Raw genomic sequence first — 22505 nt, 5'->3', positions numbered from 1 at the left:
TAACAGTGATTTGGATTACCTCTTAAGGATCCGTTCTCGAGAGAGATGTGAGTTCAATTGGTGGCACCACATCTACTTTACATTCATGTGATCTCGTGTGCATATTCCATAAATATATGAGATGGATTTACCCCTTTAATGGGTTATGATGAGCTACATAAAACTGTTTTATTAACAATCCAGTATGTGTGTGCATTACACAGTTCTCATTTAGATGTATGGGGCTGGTCAAGTAATACATCCACAAAGTTGGTCTAGACTAGTAGTGTTTCTCAATGTCAGTCCTTAAAACCCCCCAATAGATCATGATTTACCAATATCTCATAGAGAGAACTTATGGCAATTCCTGATGCTTAGTCTAGAATAAGGATATCCTGAATTCCAAGACCTGTTGTGGGACGACGTGCACCACGGAGTTGAAAAAGACTGCTCTAGTGAGAGAGATGATTTATGTAGTCACGTTTTACTCTGGCTTATAGATGAAGTTCATGGTGTCTATACCTGACATGGTATACTCGTACATGGTGTTTATACCTGACATGGTGTACTCTTACATGGTGTTTATACCTGACATGGTGTACTCTTATATGGTGTACTCTTACATGGTATACTCTTACATGGTGTTTATACCTGACATGGTGTACTCTTACATGGTGTTTATACTGGACATGGTGTACTCTTATATGGTGTTTATACCTGACATGGTGTACTCTTACATGGTGTTTATACCTGACATGGTGTACGCTTATATGGTGTTTATACCTGACATAGTGTACTCTTACATGGTGTACTCTTACATGGTGTACTCTTACATGGTGTACTCTTACATGGTGTACTCTTACATGGTGTTTATACCTGACATGGTGTACTCTTATATGGTGATTATACCTGACGTGGTGTACTCTTACATGGTGTACTCTTACATGGTATTTATACCTGACATGGTGTACTCTTATATGGTGTACATACCTTACATGGTGTACTCTTACATGGTGTACTCTTACATGGTGTACTCTTACATGGTGTACTCTTACATGGTGTACTCTTACGTGGGGTGTGTACTCTTACATGGTGTTTGTACTCTTTTACATGGTGTTTGTACTCTTTTACATGGTGTTTGTACTCTTACATGGTGTTTACACCTGACATGGTATACTCAGGTGTTTACACCTGACATGGTGTACTCTTACATGGTGTTTATACCTGACATGGTGTACTCTTACATGGTGTACTCTTACATGGTGTACTCTTACATGGTGTACTCTTACATGGTGTACTCTGACATGGTGTTTATACTGGACATGGTGTACTCTGACATGGTGTTTATACTGGACATGGTGTACTCTGACATGGTGTTTATACCGGACATGGTGTTTATACCTGACACGGTGTACTCTGACACGGTGTACTCTGACACGGTGTACTCTGACACGGTGTACTCTGACACGGTGTACTCTGACACGGTGTACTCTGACACGGTGTACTCTGACACGGTGTACTCTGACACGGTGTACTCTGACACGGTGTACTCTGACACGGTGTACTCTGACACTGACACGGTGTACTCTGACACGGTGTACTCTTGCATGGTGTTTATACCTGACATGGTGTACTCTTGCATGGTGTTTATACCTGACATGGTGTACTCTTGCATGGTGTTTATACCTGACATGGTGTACTCTTGCATGGTGTTTATACCTGACATGGTGTACTCTTGCATGGTGTTTATACCTGACATGGTGTACTCTTGCATGGTGTTTATACCTGACATGGTGTACTCTTGCATGGTGTTTATACCTGACATGGTGTTTATACCTGACATGGTGTACTCTGACATGGTGTACTCTTGCATGGTGTACTCTTGCATGGTGTACTCTTGCATGGTGTACTCTTGCATGGTGTACTCTTGCATGGTGTACTCTTGCATGGTGTACTCTTGCATGGTGTACTCTTGCATGGTGTTTATACCTGACATGGTGTACTCTTTCTTGCATGGTGTTTATACCTGACATGGTGTACTCTTGCATGGTGTTTATACCTGACATGGTATACTCTTACATGGTGTTTATACCTGACATGGTGTACTCTTACATGGTGTTTATACCTGACATGGTGTACTCTGACATGGTGTACTCTGACATGGTGTTTATACCTGACATGGTGTACTCTGGCATGGTGTTTATACCTGACATGGTGTACTCTGGCATGGTGTTTATACCTGACATGGTGTACTCTTGCATGGTGTTTATACCTGACATGGTGTACTCTTGCATGGTGTTTATACCTGACATGGTGTACTCTTGCATGGTGTTTATACCTGACATAAGAAAAAGAGAAAAGCTACAGACTGAAACCAGGATCACCTAAATAAAAAAAATCATTTTATTGGATACAGCAAAGGACATAACCCATTAAAAACAATTAAAAACTCATAGATATGACAGTAAACCCTGCTAGCCCAAAGTATGGCTAGAAAAGCTCCCCCAAAAAAGACAAAAGATGTACACAAATGGTTAATATTAGTTCACATCATAAAAGACATGGTTTTTGGAGCAAAACAATAAATATAAGGATCAATAGTAATAGCTCAATAACTATAAATAATTTAGATATAGGTATAGTAAGTCAACTCCATTTTGGAAAAGATAATAACCATTCATTAATCATCAACAGATAGATATAAAATATAGATATGCGACCATAAAGAAACCTCAATAGCTACAATCACTATGTGAAATCTTATAGGAAATCACAAGGAGGGAAGGAAGGTGGTAGCTGAATATAATCAGCTAGGCATATCTATTGCAGGGGGAGCTTGTGGAAATGCCCGACGCGTGTCACCACAACTAGGTGGCTTCGTCAGGGGCAAGTGGTTATACCAAGACATATCCTATATATTTATATATATTCAACCAATTAGCAAATAAATGAAATGCAGCTGCAGCGTTACCTCATCGAACACGTGCCTTTGGAGGCGGCGGCAAAACCTAAGAGAGTCCATGGTGATGTATACACTCCACACGTGAATAGAGAGAGATTCCGTATAACCCAGAAGTACTAGAGAGTATAGAACGCGCAGGTCTTAGCATAGTCGGCGCTTGCGCAGTCACATTGCTCGCATAGCGAAATGCCCAACACGCAGGTTATAGCAAAATCGGCGCCTGCGCAGTCGCATACCGTCTCCTCACAATACAGGCGTCTAAAGCAGAAGTACGTCACAGGAAGAAGGGAGTAACCATAGTGACGGGAAAAACAAATAGAACATATTATACCGTGCGGTGATAGCAATCGCACAACATAAGTAAGTCAAGAACAATCGCATTACACGCATACAATACCTAACGCGCAGGTCTTGACTAAATCGGCGCCTACGTAGTCACATGCCACCTCCTCACAACACAAGCGTCTAAAGCGGAGGTACGTCACAGGAAAAGGGGAGTAACCATGGTGACGAAGAAAGCAAATACAAAACATGTTATACAGTGCGATGATCGCACAGCATAGACGCATCAAGAACAGTCCTGGTGCACTAGTATTAGACTAAGAATAATTAAAAAGACCATTGATCACTAATTTGTAGATGTTAATGTACAAGAGTAAGTGACCTAACACTGCGCCTGTCTAGATACAATCGACACATGCGCAGTATCCTAGTGACTACACATGACCCGATGCATTATCTTCAAAAAAGATATCGGCACAACCAAAAACCAAATAGAAATAAGCAATGTCACACTGTGCAACCTCTATGAATGATAAATCCAATCTCAATAGAAATGAGTGGTTCATCAAATAGATGTTAACCTGAGAACTATGTTTTCACATTCACATAGTATATTCATATGTCAACGAATAAACAAAGATTACATATAAGATGTCCCATAAGTCAATTGCTTCGCAGTGCGCACACATACTGAATGCCCTACAAAAAGCAAGGAACCTAATTAGATGCCAATAGAGCCGGCTAACCTATACAGATAAGATGCCTGCGTGAAAGTGGCCAATCGTACATAGCGTTTAATAAAACCTAGAGGCCATCAGTTGAGAAACAAGTTAAACAAAATAGAGTCAGCATACATACAGTAACATAGCCACTCCCTACAAGTTATTATAATCTCAGTAATACCCCAAAAGTATCATAATAGCTTTTGCCCTATCTAGACCATGTTAAAATGGTCATCGAAGTTCAGAGGACACAAATGTTGTAATAATATAGTAATATCACAGTTTTTCTTAGTGAATCAAATAGAATAATAAAGATATTGTGTCCGTAACATATATTACATTAATCTGAAAAGCAATGGCAAAAAAAAAAATCATTTTTGAATTCGGGAAGTCAAAGCACATGTTAAGAATTAGTGCTGAGTTGAATAGAAAATAGAGGTAGCCCAATAAAGTCAGGATTAGAATAAGGTCTAGCCACACATTCATTTAGTATATGCTGGAGGTAGAAACAGGAAATAAACATCCCTTCCTTGTGAATGGATCCTGATTTAAATTGTTACACATAATTATTGGAAAACACCGACTGTCTTCCAAAAGATCTCCACAAGCTCCTCCAACAATAGACATTAGAAATTAGAGTACATAAACTTTATTCAGAAGGGGAAATATCCCACAAAGCAACACCCATGTACACCTCCACATGAAGCAAACAAATCAATAAGCACATAAAGTGACAACCATAAGATGATAGTATACTCCATGAATTAAGTATGGGGTTAAGTGCACAAGGAAAAGTAGAGCAGACATCGACCACTTGAGTAAGTATAGAAGCAGGATATAACCATACATTCATTCCATATACGTCGGTGGTAAAAAGAGGAAGTAAACAACCCCCCCTTATGGAGAGAGCCTGCCTAAGAGTATAACAAATAAGAATGGAAACAACTGTCTTCCAAATATTTTCCACAAGCTCCTCCCACAGTGGACATGAGAAATAGAAAAACATATACTTTATTCCAAAAGGGGAGATATTCCAAAACAAGAGGCCAGTTAGATACGCCTCAACATAGAACAAACAAAGAGAAATGAACACGCAAGATGGCAACCAAGAGGTGTTGAGATATTCCAGAAACAGAGTCCACACTGAGTTTCTCAAATTGATGATGTCTTGATAGTCCAATAGAGAAGTCCAATATTTGCCAAAAGCACCTACAAAGGCAAAGAAAAAAGGATACTATCAATGACCAACCATCAGACATACAAATGGGAACATAAGGCCAGGTCCAAAGACTATATATATATATGGATCAAAGCTGTTTATAAAAACCAGTAAATAAAAGATCCTCATTGAGTCCCATGGGTGCGAGACTACGTAAATTGAAAATCCATTTGGACTCACATTTAAGAAGTTCCAAAGTGATATTACCCCTTCGGATGTTAGTCTGAATGGATTCCAGGCCCATAACCCTAATACCCCTACTGCAACCACCATGTTCATTCAAAAAATGCATAGCAACCGATGTCAGGGTTTTGCCTTTCTCTTTGTCCGATTTGGCGGTATTGATATTAGAGAGATGTTGTTGAATTCTCTTTCTAAGTTCCTGAGTTGTCTGACCAACATAGATCTTCGGGCATTTACAAATCAATGCATAGACCAAATTTCTTGACCTACAATTGAAAAAGGTTTTGGAATGAATCAAGAATGTCAGGGTGGGAAGAGAAATCCCCTCACTTCCAATGGTCAAGTTACAGATATTACATCCCCCCACACGCAAAGGTGCCTCGTAGACGTGTACCCCTATTTAAACTATGTGTGGGTCTATTAAAGTGACTGTGACACAATGAGTCCTTAAGTGACAAGGCCCTCTTAGCAATAAGACTGGATTTTGAAGAGATATGTGGAATAAGTCTTGGTTCGCTAGCAAGCATCCCCCAATATCTTGTAAGGATGCTGCGAATGTCCTGCCACTGATTATTAAATGTTGTTACCACCCCCAATGGTTTGGTAGTCTGTCGTATTTGTGGACATAACAGTTTGTCTCGATTGCTGTCCCTTGCCACTACAAATGCCTTAGAAATTACCTTTTTGGGATATCCTCTGTTTTTAAAACGTCCAGTAAGATCCCGTGCTTGCGTCAAAAAGTCTCGTTGATCAGTACAATTTCTTTAGTCGATAAAATTGTCCCTTGGGAATTCTGTTTTTCAAGTGGTCCGGGTAAAAACTTGAGTAATGCACAATGCTGTTTGTAGATGTAGGTTTTCGATAAAAGGTGGTCTTGATATGTGATTCCTCAACAGCCAAATTAAGATCCAAAAATTCTGCCACTGATCCCGAAAAGTTAGCTGTAAGTCGAATGTTTAAATTATTAAGACCATCAACAAATAGCTTGCACTCCTCCAGTTGACCCCGTCCAAAGTAAGAGAACATCGTCAATGTACCGACACCACTTAAAAACGTGCTCTTGAAATATTGTTAGACAAAAGACTTGGGTAATCCCCCACCACCCGAGAAAAAGATTCGCATACGATGGTGCACTTCGTGCCCCCATCGCGGTCCCAGATACCTGCCTATAGAACACTCGGTCGAACACGAAATAATTCTTGTCCAGAACAAAGTGTAAGAGGTCCAAGATGAAAGAATCATGTCCACGATTACCAGTAGAATGTTGTTCCAGAAAGAAGGACACCGCCAGGACTCCCAAATCATGCCTAATACAGGTATAAAGAGATTCAACATCGAGGGTCACCAAGATAATGTTAGATGGAACAACTAGATCTTTCAACAAAGTTAACAAATGAGAAGAATCCCTCACATAAGAGGCCAAAGAAGTCACTATAGGTTGCAAGAAAAAGTCAACATAAATACATGGCCGTTCAAAGATACCCCCGATGCCAGACACAATGGGCCTACCTGGCGGCTCCCGTAGACACTTATGCACCTTAGGCAGCATGTAAAATGTGGGAACTCTCGGGTGGTGGGTAGTCAAAAAGTCTCTTTCTTTCTTGTCAATGCACCCGAGTGTGAAAGCAGTCTGTAACAGTTTGTCCAATTTGGATTTGAAGCAAGAGGTAGGGTCCGACGGAAGTATCTGATAACATAAAGAATTATTAAGTTGTCTTTTCGCTTCTTTGATATACAAATCCACAGGCCAGATGACAACATTGCCACCTTTGTCCGCCTCCCTAATCACCAAATCCCTATTGTTTCCCAAATCACGTATAGCCTTCTTTTCAGATTTACTCACATTATTCAGATGATTGATTTTCATATCAAGGGATTGAATATCTCGACACACTGAATCGAAGAATAACTGGACCACTGGAAAAAGTGACAGAGATGGAGTTGCTTGTGACGGTGTCCTCCCCAAAAATCGTTTCCTCGAAGACGGGTTTTCGTTTTCTTCAAGCAAAGAAAGAAAATCTCTAAAAGTTTGTCTGTCTTCCATGGGTAGACTATCAATAACCGATGGTTGGTGATAAAGTAATTTGAATGTCAATTGACAGCAAAAAAGGTATAGGTCTTTAATGAAAGTAAATTTATCAAGCATATTTGTGGGACAAAAGGACAACCCTCGCCTAAGTACCGATATTTCAATAGCAGACAGCTCATAGTCGGATAGATTAATAATTTGAAGCTTACCCAAGTCACCTGAAGAACCAGTAGGAGGGGGAGAGTTGAAAGTAGACATTACCGCCTCCGGTTCTGTCGAGTGTTCCTCTGATATTTGGGGGACCACCGTTGATATCCCCTGGTCTTTTTTCTGGGATCTCTTTCTTCACTTGCCCCTCCTACTGCGCCTTCTGTGTCGCTTTGCTCCGAAGATAAAAAAAAATCACTGGATTGTGATTCCACTGCTAAGGGGGTGTTTTTGGCACTACTGTTGTCAGGGTAAATACGTCTCTTGTTACCCTTGTGGACCCACTTATATGCCTTTCCATTTTTTTTTTTATTTATATAATTTTTATTAAATTTTCATAATATCACAGGGAAGGAAGGAAGGATCGCCGCGTCTGACAGGTAAGTAGCGACCCCAGCGATGTCGCTGGTGAGATCTGCCTTTGTGGCAGCTCACTAGCGACCACTTAGCGATGCACCAGCGATCCATATCGTTGTTGGGATCGCTGGTGCATCGCTAAGTGTAACGGTACCCTTAGCCCCCTAGGGACCAAACCAAATCTGATATACTCTTCAAGACCCTTTATGTTCCACCATGTTTTTGTAAGGGATTTATGCAAATTGACCAGATCCCTAGATAGAGTCTCAAAGTCAGAATGTTTCTCTAAAGGGGGTTTTACACTAAGCAATATCGCTAGCAATATCGCTAAAACGTCACTGGTTTTGTGACGTTATAGCGATATTGCTAGCGATATCGCTATGTGTGATACTTACCAGCGACCGGCTCCCCCGCTGCTCATCGCTGATCGCGCGAGAATGTCTGGCTCCATTTCTCGTCGGGCGCTTCCTGCTGAGACTTCCTGCTGTGACGTCCAGCGACGCGTGGAGGCGGGCGGGAGGACGCAGGATCTCTGTGTGTGAATGGTAAGTATCGTGCGCTGCGTCGCTGCTGCATCGCTGTGAGATCTTTCTGTATGAAAGCTCACTAGCGATCATTTAGCGATGCACCAGCGATCCTGACCGGGTCGGATCGCTGGTTGGATCGCTGGTGCATCGCTAAATGTAAAAGGGCCTTTAGTCAATGTGAGTTGTGAGCAATCCAGAACTCTCATCAAAAATACCACGTGCCTGATTATTCCAAGCTGCCTCCCTAGCTGCCAAATCCATAATAGGAACAATAGAATGTGTGTCAACACTCTAAAAAGAATGGTAAACTAAGTTTACCTACAAAACAGCTTAATATAGAAAAATTAGAGGGCACCACATGTAAGGGATACACAGAAGTCTGTAAAACATTAACCATAAGAAAGAGAAAAGCTACAGACTGAAACCAGGATCACCTAAATAAACAAAATCATTTTATTGGATACAGAAAAGGACATAACCCATTAAAAACAATTAAAAAGTCATAGATATGACAGTAAACCCTCCTAGCCCAAAGTATGGCTAGAAAATCTCTCCCAAAAAGGACAAAAGATGTACACAAATGGTTAATATTAGTTCACATCATAAAAGACATGGTTTTTGGAGCAAAACAATAAATATAAGGTTCAATAGTATAGCTCAATAACTATAAATAATTTAGATATAGGTATAGTAAGTCAACTCCATTTTGGAAAAGATAATAACCATTCATTAATCACCAACAAATAGATATAAAGTATAGATATGCGACCATAAAGAAACCTCAATAGCTACAATCACTATGTGAAATCTTATAGGAAATCACAAGGAGGGAAGGAAAGACCATCCCACAAAATGTGAGATGCAATAATCACAAGGGATATACATACAAAAAACTGCATGAATGTCACAAATACCAATCCCTCCAGGTGGGAGCTGAATATAATCAGCTAGGCATATCTATTGCAGGGGGAGCTTGTGGAAATGCCCGACGCGTGTCGCCACAACTAGGTGGCTTCATCAGGGGCAAGTGGTTATACCAAGACATATCCTATATATATATTCAACCAATTAGCAAATAAATGAAATGCAGCTGCAGCGTTACCTCATCGAACACGTGCCTTTGGAGGCGGCGGCGGCAAATCCTAAGAGAGTCAATGGTGATGTGTACACTCCACACGTGACTAGAGATAGATTCCGTATAACCCGGAAGTACTAGAGAGTATAGAACGCGCAGGTCTTAGCATAGTCGGCGCTTGCGACACATTGCTCGCATAGCGAAATGCCCAACGCTCAGGTTTTAGTAAAATCGGCGTCTGCGCAGTCGCATACCGTCTCCTCACAATACAGGCGTCTAAAGCAGAAGTACGTCACAGGAAGAAGGGAGTAACCATGGTGACGGGAAAAACAAATACAGACATGGTGTACTCTTATATGGTGTACATACCTTACATGGTGTACTCTTACATGGTGTACTCTTACATGGTGTTTATACCTGACATGGTGTACTCTTACATGGTTTTTACACCTGACATGGTGTACTCTTACATGGTGTTTACACCTGACATGGTGTACTCTTACGTGGTGTACTCTTACATGGTGTTTATACCTGACATGGTGTACTCTTACATGGTGTACTCGTACATGGTGTTTATACCTGACATGGTGTACTCGTACATGGTGTTTATACCTGACATGGTGTACTCTTACATGGTGTACTCTTGCATGGTGTTTATAACTGACGTGGTGTACACTGACGTGGTGTACTTTGACGTGGTGTACTCTTGCATGGTATTTATACCTGACGTGGTGTACTCTTGCATGGTGTTTAGACCTGACATAGTGTACTCTTGCATGGTGTTTATACCTGACATGGTGTACTCTTGCATGGTGTTTATACCTGACATGGTGTACTCTTGCATGGTGTTTATACCTGACATGGTGTACTCTTGCATGTTGTTTATACCTGACATGGTGTACTCTTTCTTGCATGTTGTTTATACCTGACATGGTGTACTCTTTCTTGCATGGTGTTTATACCTGACATGGTGTACTCTTGCATGGTGTTTATACCTGATATGGTGTACTCTTGCATGTTGTTTATACCTGACATGGTGTACTTTTTCTTGCATGGTGTTTATACCTGACATGGTGTACTCTTGCATGGTGTTTATACCTGACATGGTGTACTCTTTCTTGCATGGTGTCTATACCTGACAAGGTGTACTCGGATCGGTCTGAGATAGTCGTAAAATAATTTATGCACATAAAATGTTCACTGAATATTTCACAGCTTAACAATTCATATTGCAAACCTTTTATAGAGACATGACACAGTTTACATTTTTTTTTTTTTTTTACTTTTCAAATGTTTTAAACTTTAGAGACAAGTTTGGAAAGTTGGCACTGTCCCCAAAGCAAAAAGTCATGTTTTCCAGGTGGGTGAGGCCGGATGAAATCACTAACAACCCCACAATGATCTACACTGTGTCAAGTTTTAGCATTAAGCAGGTAAGGCGGCACTGTGTCTCATGTGCAATATATACCCCAAAAATATAAAGGGGATATCAGCATTCAACAAATATTCAACAAAAACACCTCATTTAAAGGGAATTTGTCAGCAGGATTTTGACATTTTGACGCCTAATCTGAGAACTGCATAATGTAGTGGCAGAGCCTCTGCTATCAACAATGTGTAACTTACTGGGCTGCTTGATTTAGTTTTGATAATCTCCATCTGATAAAAAGGATTTTATCACTAGCGGACTAGCCATATTGTCCTCCATATTCATGAGCTCTTTATAACCCTGCCTCCACCACTGATTAGTACCTTTCTGCCTATACACAGTGTATATAGAAAGCTGCCAATCTGAGGTGTGGTTGGGGTTATACAGATCTCCGTATTAGGCCGGGGTCACACTTGCGAGTGTGATGCGAGAAACTCACATCAATACCCGCCGGCACTCGGGACCGGAGTGTGTGGCAGCATGTATTTCTATGCAGCCGCACACTCCTGTCCCGAGTACCGGTGGCAACGCCGGGTATTGATGCGAGAGAGTTGCATCACACTCGCAAGTGTGACCTAGATCTGCAGCAATTAAAAACAGGTATTTTATTGAAACTGCAGCAAGCAGCTCAGCAAATGACAAATTGCTGGAATTGGGGTCTCTGTCTCTACATCTTGCTGCTGTTGGATAGGATAGCAAACACCTGGTGACAGATTCTCTGTAAACCGCTCCTGTTTTTTTTTATTTTCAGTAGAAGAAATAAAGATTTTGACTAATTTTCCTACAGCACTTCTTCAGGGTCATTTCAGTGTCTGTCCTTGCCTATATTCACAGGAAATTGTAAAGGGAAAATCTGATATCCTAACATAGAAAAATACCCTCTATGTACACAAAGGAAAAGCCAGAAATTGCAGGTTAAAGTCCGCTGGGGTGATGAAATAATACTGTGAAAATAAAAAAATATTTAAAAAATATTTGAATTTTCTACTTTCTCACTATATAAGAATAAACATGTTAGGTCTTTCTGGGTCTGTAAAACATTATTTTCAAACTTTAGAAATTATTCAAGCTTCTAAAATAAATAATAACATTTTAACCAAAGAAGGTCACAAGTTTGGTATTGCTGTAATTTTACTGACCCCGAAAATCATATTGGCCATGTTTTTATCACACAATGAATTCTGTAAGAGCTAAACCCAAAACACAAGGGCAGTTGTTTTCACAATTTCACCTCATTTGAAATTCTTTATCTATTTTTTTTATATAATATGCTGAAACGAATGGAAAAAAGGAGATTGACGGCACTCCAGGAATAAAGAAAAAAATATATATTTTATTGTGGCAAATTAAGCCATATTAAAATCAAGTTGCCTGACGCGTTTCGAGTGCCTGGTGTGCACTCTTAGTCATAGGATACATAAAACTGGTACAGCCACAATTATATACACATAAATTAACCAATGAAAAAACACACAATCATGAATAACACATGTGCAATAGACAAAGTGACAAAGCATCTGAAAGGCAAATTAATGGGTTAAATTGCATGTAGAACAGATCAATGGATGTATAGCAGTTCATTCATGAACAAAAATAAATTAAATCGCATGTATAACAACTCAATAAAAATACAATGAATCATTTTTGAAGTTCATACCCAGGGGGAATCTGATATTGAGTTTCAGAATCCAAAAAAAAAAAAAAACCCTTCTCACATGAAAAGCATTTTCTTGTTTGACACCTCCATGTGCAGGATTTAACACTTTTTCAGAAGCAAAAAATCTGCAAAATGTCAAAAGTGCAAAACTGCCCTGGTGAAAGTTCACAAATGTTTGACAATACCAGAGTAACAAGCATTTTTTCCAGACACACAAGAGATTAAGAAAAAGAAAAACACACAATCATGGAAACTACATGAGCAAAAATAAAGTGAAAAAGCATCTGAGAGACAAATTAATGGGTTAAATCACATATAAAACAGATCAATGGATGTTTAACGGTTTATTCATGAACAAAAATAATTTAGATCGCATATATAACCACTTAATAAATATAAAATAAATCATTTTTGGAGTTCATACCGAGGGGGAATCTGGTATTGAGTTTCAGAATCCAAAAAGCTTCCCGCATGAAAAGCATTTTTTGTTCGTCACCTCCACGTGCAGGATTTAACACTTTTTCAAAAGCGAAAAATCTAAAACATGCAGAATTTCCATGGTGAAAGTTCACAAAATGTTTGACAGCACCAGAGTAACAAGCATTTTTGCCAGAAATATTAGAAAGGTGCTCAGCAATTCTTTTTTTGAGTTTTCTAGAAGTACATCCTATATATTGAACATTACATATGTTACAAAATATATATATATATTTTTTTTTCTTAATCTCTTATGTTTCTGGCAAAAATGCTTGTTACTCTGGTATTGTCAAACATTTGTGAACTTTCACCATGGCAGTTTTGCACTTTTTACATTTTGCAGATTTTTTGTTTCTGAAAGTGTTAAATCCTGCACATGGAGGTGTCAAACAAGAAAATGCTTTTCATGCGAGAAGGTTTTTTTTTTTCTTTTTGGATTCTGAAACTCAATATCAGATTCCCCCTGGGTATGAACTTCAAAAATGATTCATTGTATTTTTATTGAGTTGTTATACATGCGATTTAATTTATTTTTGTTCATGAATGAACCGCTATACATCCATTGATCTGTTCTACATGCGATTTAACCCATTAATTTGCCTTTCAGGTGCTTTCTCACTTTGTCTATTGCACATGTGTTTTTCATGATTGTGTGTTTTTTCATTGGTTAATTTATGTTTATATAATTGTGGCTGTACCAGTTTTATGTATCCTATGACTAAGAGTGCACACCAGGCACTCGAAACGCGTCAGGCAACTTGATTTTAATATGGCGTAATTTGCCACAATAAAATATATATTTTTTTCTTTATTCCTGGAGTGCCGTCAATCTCCTTTTTTCCCTGATTCCGCTATGCTAACTAGCTTGGACGTACACCCTCCACGTGTGAATTGGCTCGTCTAATTTGGATTCATCTCGTGGCAGCTCCAAGTCCTCCCTCCATGCACCTCGCTAAAAAGAATTGTGTCATTCAAAACTAGCACAAGTCCCACAAAAAAAGCCCTTAGTATGTTATGGAGTCAGAAAAATGAAAAAAAAATATGACCCCTGGAAGAAGAGGGCTGGGGGACAATATAAGGTGTATCTTTAAGATAATAACAAAAGATGTCCTTTCACCAAGTTTTTCACTGCGAACTAGATACACAACGTAATAGTGGTTGCAAAGCAAACTAAAAAATATTTTTTTTGTTTAATTTCATCTTTCCTGTGTGGAGATAACTCAAACTATTTGGCACCTAATGAGTTAACACTCACGTGGACTTTAAAAAAGTTATCAGATAGTTTTCACTGGAGGCATTTTTCTTCCCCCTGTATGAGGTCGACCAATCATAAGCTTGCTTCAGTGTAGCTGAAAAAAATGAACTCAGCCTGATTGGTTAGCATCATACAAAGAGAATAAATACACGCTGGAGTGAAAACAATCTTTCACAACCACTTGGACTTAACTAAAGTTAACTTCTTAGGTTTCAAATATTTTGACTGCTAATATCTCCACAACTGAGAAGCGAATTATAGGGGAAAAAAATGTATTCCACTCATCGTGTGTCAAGTTCAACATTAAAAATGTGGTGAAAGGTTCTCTTTAAATAGCCTGAAATCAAGTTATTAAACCACTGATCAGCTATTTCCTTTTGTATTTGGAAGATTAGCTCTGTGCTTTAGCTTCTTGTTTCTGTTTCTTCACTTTATAAACCTGTACCAGGTTAGGCGTCAGCACTTGGCTGTGGACTTTAATCGATTTTATTCTGAATGTAAAGCCATCTCTGTCTATTCTGTGGCATACATAGCTTTTATTGCCATATCAGCAGGTGCCTTATTAATGCTGGCTGCCCTCAGCATGATTAGCCTACTGGGTGTATATATGCCCCGGTCAGCTTTGCTAGTGACTAATGTCGCTACAAAGGGCTTTTTTCTCTTAACTGGGGCTTCTATGGGGTGAATGTCTCCCAGAGATCTATAATGACCCCATGGGGAATATATTATGCTAATAGGAGTCAGGGCTTGGAAAATTGCAGAAAGCTCTTGATAGTAGAGATTTAAAGTGTTTAAGCTTCATTTACTGTACAGTTTTATCATCAGCATGAATGTGAAAACAAGGTTTAATTCTGGCCTGCAAGTGCTCACTTTCTCTACATTAACCCCTTCACCCCCAAGGGTGGTTTGCACGTTCATGACCGGGCCAATTTTTACAATTCTGACCACTGTACCTTTATGAGGTCATAACTCTGGAATGCTTCCATGGATCCCGGTGTTTCTGACATTGTTTTCTCGTGACATATTGTACTTCATGCTAGTGGTAAAATTTCATTCAAATAACTTGCGTTTATTTGTCAGAAAAACGGAAATTTGGCGAAAATTTTGAAAATTTCGCAATTTTCCAACTTTGAATTTTTATGCCCTTAAATCACAGAGATATGGCACCCAAAAAACTTGATAACTAACATTTCCCACATGTTTACTTTACATCGGCACAATTTTGGAACCAAAATTTTTTTTTGCTAGGAAGTTATAAGGGTTAAAAGTTGACCAGCGATTTCTCATTTTTACAACACCATTTTATTTTTACGGACCACATAACATTTGAAGCCACTTTGAGGGGTCTATATGATAGAAAATACCCAAAAGTGACACCATTCTAAAAACTGCACCCCTTAAGGTGCTCAAATCTACATTCAAGAAGTTTATTAACCCTTTAGGTGCGTCACAGGAATTTTTTTGATTATTTAAAAAAAAAATGAACATCTAACTTTTTTTCACAAAAAAAATACTTCAGGTTCAATTTTTTTTATTTTACCAAGGGTAACAGGAGAAATTGGACTGCAAAAGTTATTGTGCAATTTGTCCTGAGTACGCTGATACCTGATATGTGGGGGGGAACGACTGTTTCGGCGCATGGCAGAGCTCAGAATGAAAGGAGCGCAGTTTGACTTTTTCAATGCAAAATTGTCTGGAATTCAGATCGGACGTCATGTCACGTTTGGAGAGTCCCTGATGTACCTAAACAGTGGAAACCCCCTACAAGTGACCCCATTTTGGAAACTAGACCCCCCAAGGAACTTATCTAGATATGTGGTGAGAACTTTGAACCCACAAGGGCTTTACAGAAGTTTATAACGTACAGCGGTACAATTAAAAAATCATATTTTTTCCACAAAAATGATCTTTTCACCCCAATTTTTATTTTCACATGTGGGGGTAAACCACTATTTGGGCGCATGGCAGAGCTCGGAAGGGAAGCAGCGCCATTTGACGTTTTTGGCTGGAATTGAGATCGGACATCATGTCGCGATTGGAAAACCCCTGATGTACCAAAACCGTGGAAACCCCCCACAAATGACACCATTTTGGAAACTAGACCCCCTAAGGAACTTATCTAGATGTGTGGTGAGAACTTTGAACCCCCAAGGGCTTCACAGAAGTTTATAACATAAAGCCGTACAATTAAAAAATCATATTTTTTCCACAAAAATGATCGTTTCACCCTCAATTCTTATTTTTCCAAGGGTAACAGGACCATAAAAGTTATTGTGAAATTTGTCCTGAGTACGCTGATACCCCACATGTGGGGGTCAACCACTATTTGGGCGCATGGCAGAGCTCGGAAGGGAAGCAGCGCCATTTGACGTTTTTGGCTGGAATTGAGATCGGACACCATGTCGCGATTGGAAAACCCCTGATGTACCTAAACAGTGGAAACCCCCCACAAATGACACCATTTTGTAAACTAGACCCCCCAAGGAACTTATCTAGATGTGTGGTGAGCACTTTGAACCCCCCCAGTGCTTCACAGAAGTTTAGAACGCCCGGGCGTGAAAATAAAAAATTCGTATTTTTTCCACAAACATGATCTTTTAGTCACCATTTTTTTATTTTCCCAAGGGTACCAGGAGAAATTGGACCCCAAAAGTTGTTGTCCAATTTGTCCTGAGTATGCTGATACCCCATATGTGGGAGAAAACTACTGTATGGGCACACGTCGGGGCTCGGAAGGGAAGTAGTGACGTTTTGGAATGCAGACTTTGATGGAATGGTCTGCGGGTGTCATGTTGCCTTTGGAGAGCCCCTAATGTACCTAAACAGTGGAAACCCCCCACAAATGACCCCATTTTGAAAACTAGACCCCCTAAGGAACTTATCTAGATGTGAGGTGAGCATTTTGAACCCCCAAGGGCTTCACAGAAGTTTATAATGCCCGGGCATGAAAATAAAAAAATCGTATTTTTTCCACAAACATGATCAATTAGTCCCCAATTTTTTTATTTTCCCAAGGGTAACAGGAGAAATTGAACCCCAAAAGTTGTTGTCCAATTTGTCCTGAGTACGCTGACGCCCCATATGTGGGAGAAAACTATTGTATGGACACACGTCGGGGCTCGGAAGGGAAGCAGTGACGTTTTGGAATGCAGACTTTGATGGAATGGTCTGCGGGTGTCATGTGCGTTTGGAGAGCCCCTGATGTACCTAAACTATTGAAACTTCCCACAAGTGACCCCATTTTGGACACTAGACCCCCCACGGAACTTATCTAGATGTGTGGTGAGCACTTTGAACCACCAAGTGCTTCACAGAAGTTTATAACGCTCGGACGTGAAAATAAAAAAATCATTTTTTTCCACAAAAATGATATTTTTGCCCCCAATTTTTTATTTTCCTAAGGGTAACAGGAGAAATTGGACCCCAAAAATTGTTTTGCAATTTGTCCTGAGTAGGCTGATACCCTACATGTGGGGGTAAAACACTGTTTGGGCGCATGGCAGAGCTTGGAAGGGAAGGAGCACCATTTGAATTTTTCAACTCAGAATTGGCTGGAATTGAAATCAGACGCCATGTTGCATTTGGAGAGCCCCTGATGTGCCCAAACAGTGGAAACCCCCAATTCTAACTCCAACCCGAACCCCAACACACCCCTAACCCTAATCTCAGCCCTAACCGTAGCCCTAACCCTAGCCCTAACCCTAACCGTAATGGAAAAATGGAAATAAATACTTTTTTTATTTTATTATTTTTCCATAACTAAGGGGGTTTTGATTTGCTATTTATGGCGGTTTTTATGTTTGGCAGCTGTCGCACGCTAAAAGACGCTTTTTATTGTAAAAATAGTTTTTGCATCACCACATATTGAGAGCTATAATTTTTCCGTATTTTGACCCACTGAGTCATGTGAGGTCTTATTTTTTGTGGGACGAGTTGACGTTTTTATTGGTACCATTTTCGGGCACGTGACATTTTTTGATCGCTTTTTATTCCGATTTTTGGGACACAGAATGAACAAAAACCAGCGTTTCATGAATTTCTTTTGGGGGGGTGCGTTTACACCGTTCAGCATGCGGTAAAATTGATAAAGCGGTTTTATTCTTCGGGTCACTACGGTTACAGCGATACCTCATTTAGGTCGTTTTTTTATGTTTTGTCGGTTTTATGCAACTATTTTTTATAAAAAATAATTATTTTTGCATCGCTTTATTCTGCGAGCTATAACTTTTTTATTTTTTCGCTGATGATGCTGTGTGGCGGCTCGTTTTTTGCGGGACAAGATGACGTTTTCAGCGGTACCATGGATATTTATATGCATCTTTTTGATCGCGCGTTATTACACTTTTTCTTTGGCGGTATGATAATAAATCATTATTTTTTGCTTCGTTTTTTATTTTTATTTTTTAAGGGGTTCGCTAAAGGGGTTAACTAATGGGACAGTTTTATAGGGCGGGTCGTTACGGACGCGGCGATACCTAATATGTGTACTTTTATTGTTTTGTTTTTTTTATTTTCAAAAAATGGATTTATTTGGGGGAATATTTTTTTTTTTTTTTTGTAATTTATTTGGCGATTTTTTTTTTTTTTTTTTTTTTTTTTTTTAAATTATTTTAACACTTTTTTTTTTTACTTTATTAAATAGTCCCAGGTGGGACATCACTGTTCTGTGACAGATCGCTGATCTGTCACATCACAGATCACTGTGACAGATCAGCGATCTGTCACAGGAAGTGCACAAGGCTTCCTCATGCCTGCGCTTTGCAGGCACTGAGGAAGCCAGCTTCCTGCAGGCCCCCGAAGGCCCCTGTCGCCATCTTGGATTCGGGGGCCTGCAGGAAAGGAGCCCCCGGCAGCAGCGCTGCACATTGTGCTGCCGTGGGGGGCTCAGGGAAGCACGGAGGGAGCCCCCTCCCTGCCGATGCTTCCCTTTAACCCCCGGTACACCGCGATCATGTTTGATCGCGGTGTGCAAGGGGTTAACGTGTCGGGGCGGTCCGTGACCGCCCCTGACACATTGTGCCGGGTGTCAGCTATGATAATCAGCTGACACCCGGCCGCGATCAGCGGCGCTCACCACGTGGGCGCAGCTGATCGCGGTAGACGTACTATCCCGTCCATGGGCATAGGGGCCCGGGTCCCATGGACGGGATAGTACGTCTGATGTCAGGAAGGGGTTAAGGGTATGTTCCCACATTAAACACTGTGGGTTGGATGCTGCGTACATCCACAGCTTCCAACCCGCAGCGAACAGATGTTACAACATAGTGGATGGGATGTTGCTTCCGTGCGGAGACGCACATGTGGGGCGTCTTTCCAGACCGCAGCGTGTCTATTTATCTTGCGGAGCCACAAGTCTCTGCAAGATAAATATCACCAGTGCAGTGTATACGACGTGTTGATTCTGCACGGTTCAGTGACCACATGCGGAATCGCCTGCATTGAAAAGTCGGCAGCGCTTTGGACGGAGCGGACATGTGCTGCATCCAAAGCACTGCCAGTTACTAACCGTGTGGGCGTAGCCTAATGGCTGTAAAACTGATGACTGGGTCCCAAATATTTACAAAAAAAACAAACCCACCTTCGCCATAGTCACCCATTCATTCTTTACAAAAAAGGTGTCTGTGTAATGAAAAAAGCACTGCAAAAATTATTTTGGCAGCCAAATAAATAAAAAGTTGAGGCTGTTGTGCATCATGAACAAAAAGTCCCCAGTGTCTGGTCATTTAGCACTATAACACTCCGGTCTTTAACAGGTTAAGGAAATGTTGCAAGAGACTTGTTGTGGGACCATTGGTGAGAGAGTAGTGTAACATTGTGTGTACTTTGTCTCCAGACAATCGTGTCAGACTGCTCCTTTGTGGCCTCCCTCGCCATCAGCGCTGCCTACGAAAGACGCTATAATAAGAAATTGATTACAAGGTATGTCTTGCTGAGTCCCAGCATATATGCTCAGACGTTCATTTTAAGTCTGGTCTTAAACTGGGATGTCATAAAGGTTTATAGAGACCTCATTTTGATACATGCTGTATTTTTTTAACTATAAGATTCACGTTTTTTGCAAGAAAATAATTTGCTTAAAAGTTATAGTCAGAGCTTCCTGTTATGGAGGAGACCGCTGACAGTGTCCTTCCCAATCTCTGAGAGAACTGCTCTCTCCTCCTGCCCCACACTGATCAGTCTGAGCCTGAAGAACCTTTCAGATCATCTGATCAGTCACCTGCGTGGCAGGAAACGTGGCCGTATATACAGTGTGTAGCGGTGCTGGGTGTTTGGATTATGTAGCTAAGCCGCGTATGTTATTATATGCTGAGCCATATGTGACTTTATGTAGCTGAGCTGTGTGTATGTAGCAGAGGTGACTGTGCATGCAGCAATGTTATTCATATTTGTGCGCTGCAGAGATTGCACATAATGTGCGCACTGTAAAAAGTCGTGTATACTACCCACCGCTGCAGAGAAAAACTAGCAATAGATTATTTACCTCCCTATTCTACCCTAGTACATTAAAATTAGGGATAATGACCCTTCCATTTCATTACAGAAACCGGAATACTTTAACTGGAAATAATATTTTTTTCTCATTTTCTGCTCTCTAAATCTGGGGTGTGTCCTATAGTCTTTATAAATGTGCTGTGTGTGCAAAATAAATATATATAATACGCCCACACAACACCATATATGCCTATGGGGAGGTATTGATAAATAATTGCCCATAAATATAAAAAACACACCTCCTGTTAAGGAAGCATATTAATTTTCACAAGTGCACATGCTAAGTGTTATCAGGAAAGATTATTGTTAGTTAATATTGTGATTAAGAAAACGTATCCATTTCAGGTGAAGATTGTAAATTCAGCGAATTAATGCGCCCCCACAAGTCCTCCTATTGCCCTGCAAAAACAGATCTGAAGCCGTCTTTGATTTGTTGATCACCTGCCGTATTCTCCTAATTTATTGGGAGGATTTCCTGCCATATACCCCTGACAGATGTGTGTGTATAGTCATACAGCAGCAGGCCTCCATGTTACAAAGTATACTGTTCCTTTTTTATTGGGTGCTACTGTTGGTATAGTACCACAAGCGGCACTATGCTACACCGCAAAGCCAAGGGTGTATTAACCTGAGTCGTATACACGCTTTTGGTCTCCTTTGAGTGATTGGGGGCCTGTGGATACCTTGGCCGTGTGCACGGGAAGCAGACAGCCGTCAGACATTGCAGACGCAGGCTGTACAGACAACCTCATACTGCCAGGGCATTGTATGCCAAAAGCGCCATCATGGAGTGAAGGTTGGGTGATTGGCTTAATGGAGAAATTACCTCTTCAGCCAGGGACATATTCCAGGTTTTGCGTTTGGAAGGATCATAGCAGCAGACATGCTGAATAATTTATTTCTGTTCATATAAATTACTTGATAATATTCCACATTTTATATCCTATTTAGCATCATCTACCCACAAAACAAAAAAGGAGAACCAGAATACAACCCTTGTGGGAAGTACATGGTGAAGCTGCACATTAATGGCGTACCCAGAAAGGTAATTCATTTTTCCTATTACTCACTACTTCTCTACGCAGTAAATAATTTTGGTACTCTAGTTCAGAGGCGCACAACCTGCTCCCCCAAACCATCACGTCCCGGACATGCTTGTGTGTGCCCGCTGACTGCTGGTATGTGGCATGTAGTGGGAGCAGGGACGAGTTCTTACAACTGGTGCACTGTGGACCGTCTCCGGGACCCCCATATATAATCAGAATCCACTCCAATAAGAAGACGTAGGGGGGACCATGTACGTATGCGACTCCCAAATACAGCTGAGATCCGTTTTCCACTAAAGGTTGGAGTTGGGGAAGTGGAATCGATCATTAATTCATAAGTTATAAATGTCTCGGATTGTAATACTGCTTTATGTTTTGTCGCATCGCTTCATTATCTTTATTGCAGCGCCATTTCTAATTTATTCTTACAGGTGATCATAGACGATTTTCTGCCTGTGGATCATATTGGAGAGTTGTTGTGCTCGTATTCTAATAACAAGAATGAATTATGGGTGTCTCTTATTGAAAAAGCCTACATGAAAGTAATGGGAGGCTATGACTTCCCCGGATCGAATTCGGTAAGATAAACGTGTTTTCTTATCTTTTC

At 40.4% G+C, this 22505-nt stretch overlaps 1 protein-coding gene across 1 annotated transcript in view; it reads left to right on the top strand.

The window, feature by feature from the left end:
• The window catches only part of CAPN7 (calpain 7), a 115027-nt gene that overhangs the window by 39550 nt on the left and 52972 nt on the right, over positions 1 to 22505 (top strand). The window contains exons 7-10 of the mRNA XM_073569230.1: positions 10849 to 10975; positions 20194 to 20279; positions 21804 to 21897; positions 22330 to 22476. Coding sequence (XP_073425331.1) covers positions 10849 to 10975; positions 20194 to 20279; positions 21804 to 21897; positions 22330 to 22476 — 454 coding nt within the window. The remainder of the gene's footprint in view (positions 1 to 10848; positions 10976 to 20193; positions 20280 to 21803; positions 21898 to 22329; positions 22477 to 22505) is intronic.

The sequence above is a fragment of the Dendrobates tinctorius genome, unplaced genomic scaffold (assembly GCF_039654945.1).
Source record: "Dendrobates tinctorius isolate UK_male_01 unplaced genomic scaffold, ASM3965494v1 ptg000005l, whole genome shotgun sequence".
Lineage (NCBI taxonomy): Eukaryota > Metazoa > Chordata > Amphibia > Anura > Dendrobatidae > Dendrobates > Dendrobates tinctorius.
Note: the sequence above shows the minus strand (reverse complement) of the source record. Positions and strands in the feature narration are given on the sequence as shown.